This window comes from Anopheles gambiae, chromosome 3 (genome assembly GCF_943734735.2).
Source record: "Anopheles gambiae chromosome 3, idAnoGambNW_F1_1, whole genome shotgun sequence".
NCBI lineage: Eukaryota > Metazoa > Arthropoda > Insecta > Diptera > Culicidae > Anopheles > Anopheles gambiae.
This window is the reverse complement of record NC_064602.1, coordinates 17,606,401-17,620,902: the sequence shown is the minus strand read 5'-3', so window position 1 is coordinate 17,620,902 and position 14,502 is coordinate 17,606,401. Positions and strand designations below refer to the sequence as shown.

General features: G+C 41.9%; 2 protein-coding genes across 2 annotated transcripts; both read right to left on the bottom strand.

The window, feature by feature from the left end:
- Nucleotides 1-8,716: 8,716 nt before the first annotated feature.
- LOC4578016 (uncharacterized) lies at nt 8,717-9,682 on the bottom strand. The gene has a single exon (XM_061659774.1). The coding sequence runs from the start codon at nt 9,539-9,541 to the stop codon at nt 8,837-8,839; it is 705 nt and encodes a 234-aa protein (XP_061515758.1). The 5' UTR covers nt 9,542-9,682; the 3' UTR covers nt 8,717-8,836.
- Nucleotides 9,683-10,027: 345 nt separating this feature from the next.
- On the bottom strand, nt 10,028-10,600 carry LOC133393710 (uncharacterized). The gene has a single exon (XM_061659775.1). The coding sequence runs from the start codon at nt 10,598-10,600 to the stop codon at nt 10,028-10,030; it is 573 nt and encodes a 190-aa protein (XP_061515759.1).
- Nucleotides 10,601-14,502: the final 3,902 nt, after the last annotated feature.

Sequence of the window (14,502 nt, the reverse complement as noted above, 5' to 3'; positions counted from 1 at the left end):
AACGGTAACTACCTGACAACCGTTGTTTTAATTCATCTTTTTATGGTGGTCTGTAATCATATAAATTAGTACAGCCTTAGGAATTTATAGGATTAATTTCGAGTATTTTTCAACAGCATGTTTTGTATGTCCCATATAATTTAATGCATCTAATAAAATAAATGTGAAAAAAGATCAAAAAGATAATGAATAATACAGTCGACTTTGTTTATATTCTCTGTAAATATTCCTTTAAATGAATAAAATCTCACTTAAAGCGTATAAGTAGTAGTAGTAGTAGTAGTAGTAGTAGTTTTTATTGATTTGAAATTTGTGTACAGTGTACAATGGGTACTCTTGTAGATTTGTAATGGGTTCGAATTCGTTTTCTTTCCTCATTGTTTGAACAGTTTAGCTAGCCCTGCCAAGTTGAATTTTTAAACTTTTTTTTTTGTGTTTAGGATTGTCGTTGTTGGAAAAATTAGAAGAAAAAAACCCCCGAGCAAAATTTTTGAATGAAACTAATCCTAACTAACCTAATTTAATCCTACATTAATCCTACGACCTAAGCTATATATTAATGATGAATTATTCATTAGGATTTAAGTGCTTTAATGTTTTGATAGAACTATAGTGCAAGGTTTTGTACCAAAGAGTTTTCGTTCATTTGACATTTGATGATGTATTGCCTGGATATTTTGTCGATATAATCTTTTACTTTAGATGTTTTTGTTCTTGAGTGCAAATCGCTAGTTCTGTACCAAGGTGGGACATTGAGTATTATTTTAAGTAATTTGTTTTGACAAACTTGTAGTTTTTTTATATGAGTTTTGGCACAGTTTTTCCAAACTGGAGCTGCATACGTTAGCAATGGTCTGAAGCAAGCATAATAAAGCAGTGTCTTGTTATGTGTGTTTAATTTTGATTTTCTATGCATGAATGGATACAAGGTTTTCAGGGTTTTTTCTACTTTATGAATGGAGTTTTCTATGTGGGTTTTGAATGTTATGCGTTTTTCAAAGGTTAGCCGAGATATTTTACGGAATTTTTCCATGGAATTGCTATGTTGTTTAAGTTTATATTGTTTTGAGGGAGTTTACGCCGGTTCGTATATCTTGTGAAGAAAACAGCCTCAGATTTTGCTTCATTAATCTTTAGTTTCCATTTGATACAGAATTTACTATACTTCCTAAGTCCCATGTTTAAAGATCTGACTATTGCTTTAGGTTGTTTAGAAGATGCTGTAAGGGCGAAATCATCAGCGTAAAGGTATTGTTCGCAATTTTTCATGACTGGCATATCTGAGATGTATAAGTTGAAGAGTAGTGGTGATAATGGGCTGCCTTGGGGCACACCTGCTACTGGTGTGAATGATGTTGATTTAATGTTGCCTATATAAACGTTATTGTTCCTGTTTGTGATGAAAGAATGAATGATTTTCACTAGGTATGAAGGGTAGTTGTTAGATATTAGTTTGAACAGTAAACCCTGATGCCAAATAGTATCAAAGGCTTTTTCACCATCAAGTAATACTAGGCCGGTTGATTTCCTTGTTGATCGATTTTTTAGAAGCTGTTGCTTTAATCTATCTATTTGATGTGTAGTTGACATGGAAGGCCGAAAGCCGAATTGGTATTTAGGGATGATGTTATGTTCATCAGTAAACGAGCGAAGCCGTGATGATACTATACTTAAAGCGTATAAAATGTTATGTTTCTTGAGTAATTTATTTATTTATGGTATTTTTTACACTCGGATGCGTTATTACAATTGTATCACGCTTATTGGATGTAATACAACGTATAAAGATTACGTTACAGAATTAAACTTGTCCTACGAGGGTTCACTGTACTTGTATTATATTTAAATTTTTAGTTTGTACTTCATTTATTTTTTATTATTTTGCACTGTATTTTGATTATACAGTTTAGCCATTTTTTGTATTATTAAAGCTAACATTTGATTTTACTTTGAACATACGATTATTGTACACTGTTTAACAAAACCAACAGTATTCCCACCGCAATATACTTCAATATATGATTTTAGATACAGTTGTACGAGTGGAAAAGTAATAATGAACGTTTCAAACCCCAAAATATAGCCGTGCTCGTATTCGTGCTTTTCAAATACACGCTCATATCCAACAGACGGCTCTTAGTCAATATATTGACCCAGCCAGATGTTGAACTTGGGTGTAATTTGCAATATTGAGCGACCGCATCATTTTTTTTGTTTCGTTACATTTCAGCACTAACTTCAGCACCGGTCGATAGGATGCCTGGTCCAGCTCATCAGCACCGAAATGCAACGCTCGACGGCTTCGCGCTCCCAAGTATCATTTATTTGTAAATTCACGCACAGCGTTCGGCGATAAATTATTCGCACCCCGCGTACGGAACGAGGCGCGCATTGCTCGTGCTGCTTGTTGTATTCATTTTAGATTCGTGGAAAATGCGCCATCATTTGTGTGTCGCGTTGTAAAATCGGGCGTGGGGATGGCACCCACTCGAAACCTCGAACCTTGGATGGGGGCGGGGGGGGGGGAGCGTGGGGGATTGCAAGGGATTGCGAGGTGGCGGTTAGCCCCAAGCTCCAGAGCCTCGGCTCAAGCACAGAGTGCCCATTTCAGTCAGCGGTGCTTAGGGAATGCTAATGTTTACAACATGGAAATTGATGCCTTCACTCGAGCGACTGGCATCGGTAGCATTGGTTCGGTTCGGTGGCGCAAATCGCGCAGCTCGATGATGGGTATCGCAGCGCTGGGGTGGTTTTTGGGGCGCGGCGTGAAATGGTACGCCCGGCAATGTTGCTACAGCCGAAAAGTGGCAAGGAAAAATAAAATCATCCACGGTGGCGGCCGTACCAATACCGGAACCTTATCCGAAGTGACAGAAGCGACCGAGCGTGGAGACGCAACTCCATAAATATTATTATTTCTCTCTTAATTTGACAGCGTTTACGTTCCCGCCCCCCCGCGTTGATTTATGTGACGGGCTGAAGAGTTTTCGGCGCGCAGAGATTTTGCGTGCCTGCGTGCGTGCTTGCGTGTGCGTTGGCAGCGATCGCGGTCGTCTTCACGCCGTTAGCAGCAGGATTGTAGTAGGCAGTTGTGTTTGGGGTTTATGTGATAATGCGCGTAGTGTAAAATTCTGTCATTTTATCGCACCACCATCGGGATATCGTTTCAAGGCGTAGAGTGTAGTTAAAGATGTTGAAAAAAAAAAGTCAGTTTGTTGGAATCATCGCTCTAATGTGTTCTGACTGGTGCATTTTCTTCAAGCAATAGCTTTAGGTTAGGCAAAATTGACGAATATTCAAGGTTTAATAGTTTTTTTTTGGCAAATATCGTTATCAGCTTACAATCTTAGCTGAAAATGTTGATGCAATTCGATAGGTAGTCCTTCTGGGCATCGTTATAAATTTTTTTAACTGGAAAGTTATAAAACTTTGCCCGTTCTATTTTGGGCAGGCATTTACAAAACAACCGTTTTTTTATTTGGACTTTGCGTCTTTTTGTTTGGAGTTGGTGTCTGAGATCATGTCAACACTCAATGCAAAACCACTCGTAAATTATTTAAGACTGAAAAATAGGTAAACTATTGCTGAAGCATAATTCTTTTGATACTTATTTCGATACTTAATTCATTACCACACAGTCCATTCTTGGCTTGAACCCATGAAAACATGACGGTTATGTTTTTGAGTCGTTCGAGTTGACGACTATACCATGGGACCGCCTGCTGAAGTATACATAATTTGTCAAGAAAAGTTAGACAATGTTTAAAACTATGCTTGAAATCGTATCAAATGTATTATAACTCATTTCAAACAGAAACATTTGAAAGAGGATTTTGTAATGTCTCTTTTGATGAAATCCAATATGGTGGAACGTAACTGTCAACAGGTTATGGAAAATACAGGCCTAAAATATAAAAGGGGTAATAAAGGGGCCGGTCCCGTGGTACAGTACAGGCAACTCGTACGACGTAACAACATGCCCGTCATGGGTTCAAGTCCCGAATAAACCGTGCCCCCATACGTAGGACTGACTATCCTGCTATGGTAATAATAAGTCACTGAAAGCCAAGCTCACTTCACTAGTGGGTACTGGCAGGCCTTGACCGACAGCGGTTGTTATGCCAAAGAAGAAGAAGAAGAATAATTTGGAGGCAAATAGGCAAAAGGAACACCTATAATTAAATTGCCAAAAGTGTCTCAATTGAGATCATTATTTAGTTTTCAGACGATCAACGTTTGTACCGCGACAAATTTTCTGCGAGCTCTTCGTAAAATGCTGGAAATCTGAGGCATGTTTGGTTTGTGGTTTTGTATGGAGTGTTGACATGATTTAAATCGTCAAGTGTAATACTCTATATAAAACAGCTGGTTGATATCGTAAAAGCCCCCTATAGAAGCGAAAAGAAATGAATGATGTGTTATGTGAAGTCGTACATTCGGGACATATCGGATAATATGGATTACAAATGAAATTACCTGAAAAGAAGTTTGGTCTCTTGCTATTAAATACCAGCTAGTGTATTGTCAATAGAGTCATTTACACACAATTTAGAAGTTTTAGACGCCTCTGGACAGCACGATAATCAAATCATACTGACATCTAAAACTACAGGCGTGGATCTATTCCCTGTAGGGATGGTAGCTATAAAAGGCAACTCAAATTGTTATACAAAATGCAATTTAATATGGTTTTATTCAATATTTTCATTTCTATTGGGGTTTAACTTATGTAAAAAAGAACCATATTACAATGCATTTTTCATCGTATAAAACAAAATGGGCATGAAATTCGAAAAACGAAAAAAGGCTTCAGAAGGCCACAGATAATCCAGCACTGGATAATTGACATTCTATTCGATGCGTTTTTCTCTCAGAAAAATGAAGCATGCAATTTAGCTGCAATGCAAAAAATACTGCATTGTCTGTGGCCGATTTATTGACGGATTTGTTTGCATTTACTCGAACGTGATATTTAACTCTTGATGTTTTTGCTATAATGCTCCAATTGGTAGTTTAAAAAAACATGATAACATGCTGCAACAATCTTTGGTAACGACCGAAAAAAGGTTGGTTCATGCATTTACAACTATGCGTGCCTTTTCTATTGGATTTGCTGCGGAAACCCATCCCGTATGATTAGTTGCAATGATGTACTGCATGTTTTATCGCTTTTCAAACTGGCAGCTCAACAAATAGATCATTTTTACGCGAATTACAATGCCCTTGCCATGCGTGGGACCGTTTGCCGCACCCTATGTGCAACATTGCTTATCTCAACTTTATCTCACAAAATTCAAATCAGTTGGGCACGAAATGATTAGCGGAAAATGAAACCCTTCTCCATGGACTGGGTGGGTGCCGCGCCGCTCCACAAGGTCAATACCATCATTTATTACTTCATTTCCGGTGCAGCGTGTCAACAAAGTGCATGTCCGGTTAATCAGATTAAAATAAAAAAAAAACGTACAAACTGTGGCGAATGGTGACTAACATACACCAATAGAACAAAAGCGTCGAGCGACACCGAGCTGGATCGTGATGCAATACATTGTGTTTGTGTTGAAGCATTTGCTGTTGTTCAAAATGAATGTGTTGCGAGTAGGTCTTGTTTTATTTTCAGAAATCTACAACCCGTTTTTTTTCTATTCTTGTAGCAATAATATGGACGTGTTGTACGTTCAGCTCCTTTCCGTAGCAAACGATCAGGCGTGTACCTGCTTGATGTGTTCTTTAGAAAGGATTTGTAGTACGTTTGCTTCCAACGGGCACTTTTGGACTGCTGCGTGGCAGTGTGACAACACTTGGGCTCCAGATTAGCTCCGTGTCCGTATTGAGGGTGAGTGGGAAGCAGCACATTGTGCGTCCGGCGGATGTGCATTCATTAACATTCTACTTTTGCCTGAAATGCCGACTCATATCGTACCGAAAAGGGAGAAAATCACGCAAACTCGGCCATCTCGCCCAGTGTGCCGGACCGGAAGGAATTTTGAAGCAAAAAGCGGCATAAGGTTTGAATGAAAACTTCCAGCAAAATTCCACTACGGATGGTCTCTCGATTGTCGCCGAAATTGGCCAAAGGCTTGCAAATCCTTTTAAGGCACTTGGGGCACGCTGTTGTTTTTTTTTTATTATTGTCGGTTGCTAGAGCCTTTTGCTTGTGTTCCCCCTTTCGCTCAGCATCCGGTAAGAACGGAGCGTTCGTTGTCCTAATGATGTTCTACGCTTTCGTGCAGCTGCTTTTTTGGTAGCGCCTTCAATTTCCCTGCATTCGCTAGAATGCTGGTTTGGTGTCTTCGAAAAAAAAAACGAATCAGCTTGATGTGTTTTTTTCATTCTCTCTCTCTCTCTCTCTCTCTCTCTCTCTCTCTCTCTCTCTCTCCCTCTCTCTTTCTCTCTCTCGGACGCATTTTCCATCCAAAGCATCCTTCCCTTATGGTCAGCTGCACAACGGGATGCCAGAAGATTGGGTCCCAGCAAGCTAGGCTGGCGTCTGTTTTGTGTCAAAGAGTTGCAAACGCCGGCTACTTTGCCCTGACGTCCTGTCGGTCTGTCAGCTCCCGAAAACGGTGTAATTGGGCCGGTCTCTAACGGTGTCTCCCTACCGGCTTTCCACGTTGCTTTAATTTATTTCCACGCTGCTCAGCGCGGTGCAGCACGGTGGCGGTCTAGGTTCGCTGAGTCCATCTCGGGCTCGGGTCCATCTTTTAAGGTCGCTAGAGGCTGCTAGCAAAGCCGCACCGAAGATGAACTATAGCACGGTGTGATGCAATGAGCATAAAAAGCAGTGGATGGTAAAAGGAAAAAAAAAACACAGGAAGCCCGTAGGAGGGAATTGAACAAGAGAAGCAAACGTAGGGCCGTAGCCCTCATCATCCGGGTGCTACGGCGTGCGCTCGGATCGTTTTCCATGCCCGGTCGAAGGAAGCAAAGTTTAGTAGAAATTTAATTAGTTTCCCTTTTTCGGTCTCGTTTTGGCATGCAGCTGGGCTTATGGGGCCCGTTATGTTGGGGTGTTGTTTTGCTGCTACCAATGTGTGTGTGTGTGTGTGTGTGTGTGTGTGTGTGTGGGTGTGTGTGTGTGTGTCTGTTTGTGTGCTTTCTTGCGTCTTTTGTGTCATTGTGTCTTTTATTGTGCGCTTGCCGCTCGATTTTTTTTTTCGCCCACCTCTAACGAGTTGCATCTTGAGAGAACCCGAAAACAGCCCTCCTTCCTCCCATTCGGTGGCACTTTCTGCTAACAATGAAGGCAAATGAAACGCGCAAATGAAAAAGGAAGAAAAGAGGAAGTCCGATGCAGCAGCCGGCCACCATTTGCAAGCGGAGCGAATGTCACCAGTGTGTTGCATCATCGTTGCATAAAATGAGATTTTTACGGTTTGCTGAGTTTTGGCGTGATTTTACGTTTGTTCTGTTTTGTATGTGTGTGTTTTTTTTATTGTTCTTGCAATTTAGGTTTTTTTTTATAAAACGTTAGTTCTTGTCATGTTGTTGTGTTTTTGTCTTGTTTTCTTTTGCTCCATCCATAAGCAACTCCATTACGGCCTGTTTCGGTGCAGCTTCTTGTCTTAAATTTGCAACGAAAGGGATTTACCCAACTGCCCAAACCAGACCACCATGCCAAAAACGGACCTGGCAGTGGCGTGCGCTAGGTTTGACTGTTTTTTCTCGACTACACATAGTTGCTTACTTTCGTTTTTTTTGCTTTGTTTTTGAAAACTGTCAGCTTTCACAATAAGCTCATGTTATGGCGCGGATAAGAAAAAAACACCAAAACATCCTTTGGCTTTTAATTGACTTCTGAACTGGAGTTTGACGAGGTGGAACAAATTGTCCTTTTTTCTTCTGCTCCTCGAAAAGTTGGCAACAGGCCAGCACCAACAGGGGACCACCAGCCACGTGTGTCTTTACGGTTCCGCGACCTTAGATACGACTGAGCGCTGTGAGCATTACAGCGATAAGGGAATGAGAGATAATGAACGTCGAGAATTGGAGATTTACATGGCACTGGTAATTTGCATTGTAATTTGTTCTACGCTCTACCATTTCGGGACAATTACAGCAGCACAAGACAAGGTCTTTAAAATTCGTCGAGTGCTGAATGCGGATCTAATGCATTTTGTTTCTAAATTGAAATTACTCGTTAATAATGATGATTGGATTGTAGCGCTGTGTTGGTTGGAGAGTAATTAATTGCTACAATTAAACTGTTTTACAAAACAACAGCATATGTTAGTGAATATAATCCTGGAATCTTCAGTAATAACAAATTTTTTAGTGCTTATCATATTCGATTGATTCTAGTAGACTCTATCTTTAGACAACGAACTTGGATATCATCGCATATAGGCTTTCGTATTATAAGTACAAGGCGTAAATCTAGTATGAATCCTATACAAAACTGATTATTAAATCCCAAAAATAGTACTGAACTAGGTATATCATTTTTGCATCAGATTATGTATTCTTTACTGAAATCAAATGGTTCTGGGAAATTAGTAATCGATCGATTGCATTGCTCACGGCTCAATGTCAATTTGCAACATCAATGGCTATGTGGGTTAACATGAAGGTGATTTCACGCAACCCAATCGGCGGCGAACGAAGCCTAATGACTTTGCTCTCATTTTGTGAAGTGCAGCCATAATTGAAGCGCAATGCTCTTAATTTTTGTAATTACTCCTGGTCAGAAACAAAAACAAAAAGGTAATGCAATTCATATCATATTTATCTTTCATTTATTTCGTTTGGATACATGATCAAACAAATATGGCAGTAGCGTTCGAGCGACTCGAACGGCAGGAAAGGTTAATTTATGTGCTCCTCACAGGTTGCACCCTCAACAGTTGACGCTGCTAATGCTCCAAACACTTTCACGATAGCAACGATCCAGATCGTGGGTCATCATTGCATAGCTGGCGGATCTGCCACTGTACTGCTCGACGAAAATGTAACCACGGTAGCATACCGACTGCAGCAACACGCTCGACCAGCTGCCCTGAACAAGGTCGGGCTTGAACAGGAAGCTCTCGTCAGTGGGACGGCCGGACACAAGGTAGAGATAGTTGTTTTCGCTCGCACGCAGATACTCCCTGGTGTCACTGTTCTGGATGTAGTAGTAATTGCCCGGACCGACGATCAGGTTCCAGCGGTCTCGTTCGCCCGCGTTGGGGTTCACCAGCGATGCGTACCGCTGCTCACCACGGCCCGTGTTAGGATTCTGAAGCGATGTAGCACCGTAGTACCGTTGGTCGCCACGACGATCGTACGAGTCCATCGCCGCCAACGTTTGGCCGGTGGCTACCGAGGTAATCTTGTGACAGACACGGGGCTGAGGTTCGTTCTCCACCGAACGGCACCGTTCGATCATGCAACGCTGTGGACAGTAGAGTGCGGTTTTGTACTGCGAGTACCGGGGCACGCAACCGTACTGGGTGGCACAGCCCTCCGTGCGACAGTTTGCTCGCTCCTGCAGGTACATCCCCTCCACTGGCCAGGTAAACGTCAGAGCACACGCGACGGCAAGGATCACACCGATCGTCATGATGTGGCAGTGTTGAATGGTGAGTTTGAGTGAAACGTCACGCACGGTTACTGAGAAGACACACGGTTGAGTACTGCTGGCCACTGCTCCAGCTGTGCACACTTTTATAGAGATTCCATTCGATTGCGACACGACGGGCGGCACACACAGATGCTGTCATCGGAAGGTGGGTCGCTCTATCAGCAAGAATGCGCTTGTAGCACAGCAAATACCCATGAATGATCGAGTTGATGATCGTTTTACAAATAGATGACCGCCACTGGCTATCTTTTAGCACACGCGCAACAAGAGACAACGAACCCGCCGGCGTGGGAGCAACAGAGACCGAGCGAGATGTAAAGCGATAGATAAGAACGTACTGGATGAGTTAGTGCACGTTGCGGGAGAAATGGTTCCGGTGATATGCACATGGCCTTGCACACAAAAATCGACGGTATCGATGGGTTTGATCGTCGTGTGCGGGAACCATCGGCCAGGGTCGCTTCGTTAGCATAGATCGTCACTGGGGCAGGATGGCTGTTCAGCTAGCTCCCACTCACATGCCGTCCCGCCGGTCGACTCTTGCCCCGCTTGGGTCAACGAAGCAACGATTAGTGGCTTTTGGGAAATCAGTTCTTGTTTGGAGGATGCACAAAGCGGTTGCATCTTTAGCATGTTGGTAATACGAGCACGCCGGGACGGCCAGTCCGGATACGATGGTCCGAAGATGAAGGCGGCAAATGGGTTCGAAAGCAGCTGGGTTTTGTTGACCGCGTAGACTCCGTTGTTGGGTGCCACCATGAGGTACTGTCCGGTTCGGACGTTGCACAGGTGAAAGCAGGTGGGATGTGCGTTGATGAGCTTCCAGGTTGTGGAATTTGTTTGTGTGGGAGCTAAGACGGCGTACGCGTGATAGTACTGATTGGGATCGACCGATGTGCCCGGTTCTAGGTACCGGTGGCCATTGATAAGCTGGTAACAGTAGGAATGCGATGGGTTTGCCGTGAGTTGTGACCCAGCCGAAAGGCTGACTGTGCTCGATAGAATTGTCACTACGCACCACAGATGTATTGCAGCCATCGCTTACTCTCATCAACATAGGCGACATGAGCAGGAGTCACATGTTTATATAGCACGTGGCGAGCGGCATGTGTCTTGAAGTTGCTCTTGGTGTTTTTCTTCGCTCAAACAATTTATTTAGCCGGTGGGTTGCCCGGACTAAATTGACTACAAACGATTGGGATGAGCTTGAGCCGCACCATAGAATTGAGACGACGTAACCAGACGCCACCTGCACCTTGTAGGCGGAGAGTCGTTAAGAGTGGGGTGTTGTTTTGACATTATTTGTCTATTGCAATGTTTGTTTGTTAGTGACTGGCGCTTTTCTGGAAAGCAAAGGGCGCGTTTGGTTGACATCAAACAGGCAAATAAGGCGGTCAGAGCATACAAAGTAAAATCTTTAGTGAAATTATTCTCTAAAATTGGCTCGTGTTAGATGCGTGTGAATTTGTTTACTAAGAAACAGCCAAAATTGTGCATAACCTCTTTTAAATTGCACACCTCTTTTAAATTAATAAAGACTTTATATCAATTCACATGTTAGTACACAGTAAGCGTAATCTTGCCTTTCGATAGGTTGTTAGCTATATAAAACATTGTAGGAAACAAAAGTATTTTGAATCATTTAAATGTCCCTTATTATCTTGTATTCGGCTTGATTGTTTGGTAACTAGTCAACATCATTGAGGAAGTAAGTAAAGCAAATGCTCTAATGGAAGAAATTTCATTGAACATTATACACGCTTATTTAACATTATTTATAGTGTTACAGGCTCAAGTTTTTTAAAGTCAGCTTATCATCCCACTTATTTCTAAATATGTATTTTCCGTGAAAAAAGGGAATGTAAAACAGCAAGCATTTGAACCATATTTCGATACGGGGAAATACGTACTCGTATCTTGCTCACACATCCGAATGATCATAACTCTAGCAGCAGCGAACAGACAGACGACTAAAAGCATGAGCATGTAATGCGCTCCTCACATACCGGCCAGACAAGCTGAAATGTTTCTGATGTGCCAACAGGCCCAAACAGTAGTACAATTAATAACATTTGCTGCCAGCTGCCAACGTTTTGGATTTGCATTCGAATGCATCCTAACAAAATGCCCCCCTTCCCATCCACTCTCTCTCTCCCTATTTGTGCTCTCTCCCTCTATTTCGCTGTGAGTAGAGGGAAGATCGCACTGAAATCACAGAAATCATCTTAAGGTGTGCGACCATCGCACGGAGAAGAGAGATGTAGCATGTTCTCGGTTACAGCTTAAACAGCACCGTACTCCCCGTGTACAACTGTCCGCTGCGTGTGGTGTGGAGGTGCTTTCGATTCATTCCGGATTAAGTGTACACTAAACTCTAATCCTCTGCTACATCGGTCCTTCCCACCGGTCACGCCACCATCTTAAGCTGCTCGGAACAACGTTCACGGCATCGTCCTTTATGCTGTATGTCGGCCTGTGCCGGAAACATGGTCATGTTTTGTGTCCTGCAAAAGGCGCATGCACACCCACAAATTGATCCTTGTGAACGATTACCTCCGCATCACCGCATCACCGGGAAGAGAAACGGCCGCTCAGCCGCTAGCACGGCCTGCTGGGAGACGTTTCCTAGCCAACGCTAACGGTTGCTGAAAATTGGCACCATTACACGGTGCCCATTCTCGGTGGCCGTTCGGTGGTGCGGCCGTTTTTGGAGGGGCCATTTGTAATCTCCATTTCATGTCGACAACATTTTGCTTTCAATTGTTTCGTTTCGCGAGCGCGCTTTACAGGAGTCGGGCGGGGGGGAGGAGCATTCCGGGAAGCCGGCTAACGTTTGACCAAACGTTTAATGCCATTTCTTATCAGTCTTGAGTTGGTAGCACTCTGGATCCATCATCGCACGGCAAAGCCTGTGTGACCTTTGCTAGTGAATGCAAAATATCTCACAATGGCATCGTTTTGGCAAGGTGTCAAGCGATCCCGTGGGATGCCACCTAAAATGGTTCCTCTGTTGATCGCCATCGTGCCGGGACGAGTTTTTCGCATTTTTGATCCAAGTACGCATTCGCGAAGCGAGATAAACGAGCAAATTCCTGGTCCATCGGTTGCTAATCGTCATCAAGTGGTTATTTACATCAATTGCATCGATTGTGCCACTCTCCTGGTGTGTGTGTGTGTTGGTGATGGAATCGAAATCTCGCTCTATTTCGTGGTGTGTTGCGAGCATGCAAATGTGTGAATGGCTCTCGGTGGTTTTGCTTTCGATGAGGACAGGATTAGGGGCAGGGAAAAAAGTCTCACAAAAAAATCAACACAATTGGGAACACTGCTGATGGTAGCTGCCGTCACTGTTAAATGGTGCTAGTTACATCGAATGGAGCGTTTTTCGTGGACAAATGGAAATTCGGCACATTTTACACCATCACCCGGCGCTGAGCGCAAGGGGAAGGGGAAGCTTTAGATTGAAGCTGGAGCATTTTAGAGCTGTTGATTGTGTTTTGTATTTTTATTTCGCACCTGTATAGCAGTGTTTGGCCTGAATTTGCATTTGGCAGGTGATGGACGTTGCAACGGAAGTGCCGGTAAGTGTTGATAGCGATAGCTTGTTCAAGTATCATCGTTTTAAGTGATTACGGTTTGTTTTTACAATGAAGTGTGCTTTTTGATAGGATGCTTACGTTACGTCGATCAAGTTTTTGTTCTTTTTTTAAATGCATTTAAATATTGGCTGTCAGTATAGTATTAGGCGATGTAAACTTTTTCGAATGTTCATGCCCTTAAGCCGTTGGGCGCACCCGGCTGAAACGGATGGTTGCCTACATTTAGGCGTATTATGATCGTGGTTCAACAGCTGAAAGCTTGTATGCAATTGAAAGAATGAGTAATTCACACTGGGATCGATTGGTAAATATTAATGGAGATTAGGAATTTTTGCTTTTTATTTTTCGTAACTAGCTCACTACGGTTAAAGTATGAGTCTTGTAATTCTGAAACTGATAGGTATTTTATGATTTATTAAGTACATCTCAAAACTGTTTAGTTATAGTTTAAGAGCTTAAAAGTATTATTTAAATATAATGTAATACTATAGGTTAGGAATACATGATTTTAATTAGCTAATGCAATTATTAATTTATATGTAAGTTGCCTAATCCAAACAAAAAGTATCTTACGTCTGAGGGAAGCATGTTATGCTTAAAATTACTTAAATGCATTTTTGGTTACTGTTTTTTGAGAAATTTAAACATAATTTTTTTTGGCCGGTCTGGTGGTAAAGTCGTCAACTCGTAAGACGTAACAACATGCCCGTTATGGGTTCAAGTCCCGAATAGACCACGTCCCCTTACGTAGGACTGACTATCCTGCTATGGTAACAATAAGTCACTGAAAGCCCTTAGCTCATTTCACTAGTGGGTACAGGGCAGGCCTTGACCGACAGCGGTTGTTGTGCCAAAGAAGAAGAAGAAGAAACATAATCTTTAGATAGGTAATGTTTAAATCGTTTAAATGTGTTCAAACCGACTCGTGAACTTATTTAAACAGATTTAGAAAACAGTGAAATATTCTTGTTTGAATCTCTTGTAAAAAGTCAATTAAAATCGATGGTATAGTATGCAAGTAAAAAAAAACAATACTTCAAAATCAAACTTTACAAATGTAAATATTGAGTCAAATGTCGAACTAGCTAAAACTATCATAGCACTTCTAAAAGTAGTTGAAAGTTATTAAACAAATGATTTATTTGATGGATTGGTTTTGGTTTGTTAGTTCTTCACAAGTATGCTGTACAATTTACTCTGATTTTATTGACTTTAAAATTAAAAGCTTTTTCCTTTCTTTTCTTTTATCACTATGTATTTCTTTATTTTGTTTTGTTTCTTACTCCTCGCTAAGAAACTGTAAGTTAATTTAATTTATTTGTTCTTAATTTCATTAACTCT

Excerpts from the sequence above, each read along its gene's own strand:
- LOC4578016 (XM_061659774.1), bottom strand. The coding sequence starts at position 9,541 with ATGACGATCGGTGTGATCCTTGCCGTCGCGTGTGCTCTGACGTTTACC.
- LOC133393710 (XM_061659775.1), bottom strand. The coding sequence starts at position 10,600 with ATGGCTGCAATACATCTGTGGTGCGTAGTGACAATTCTATCGAGCACA.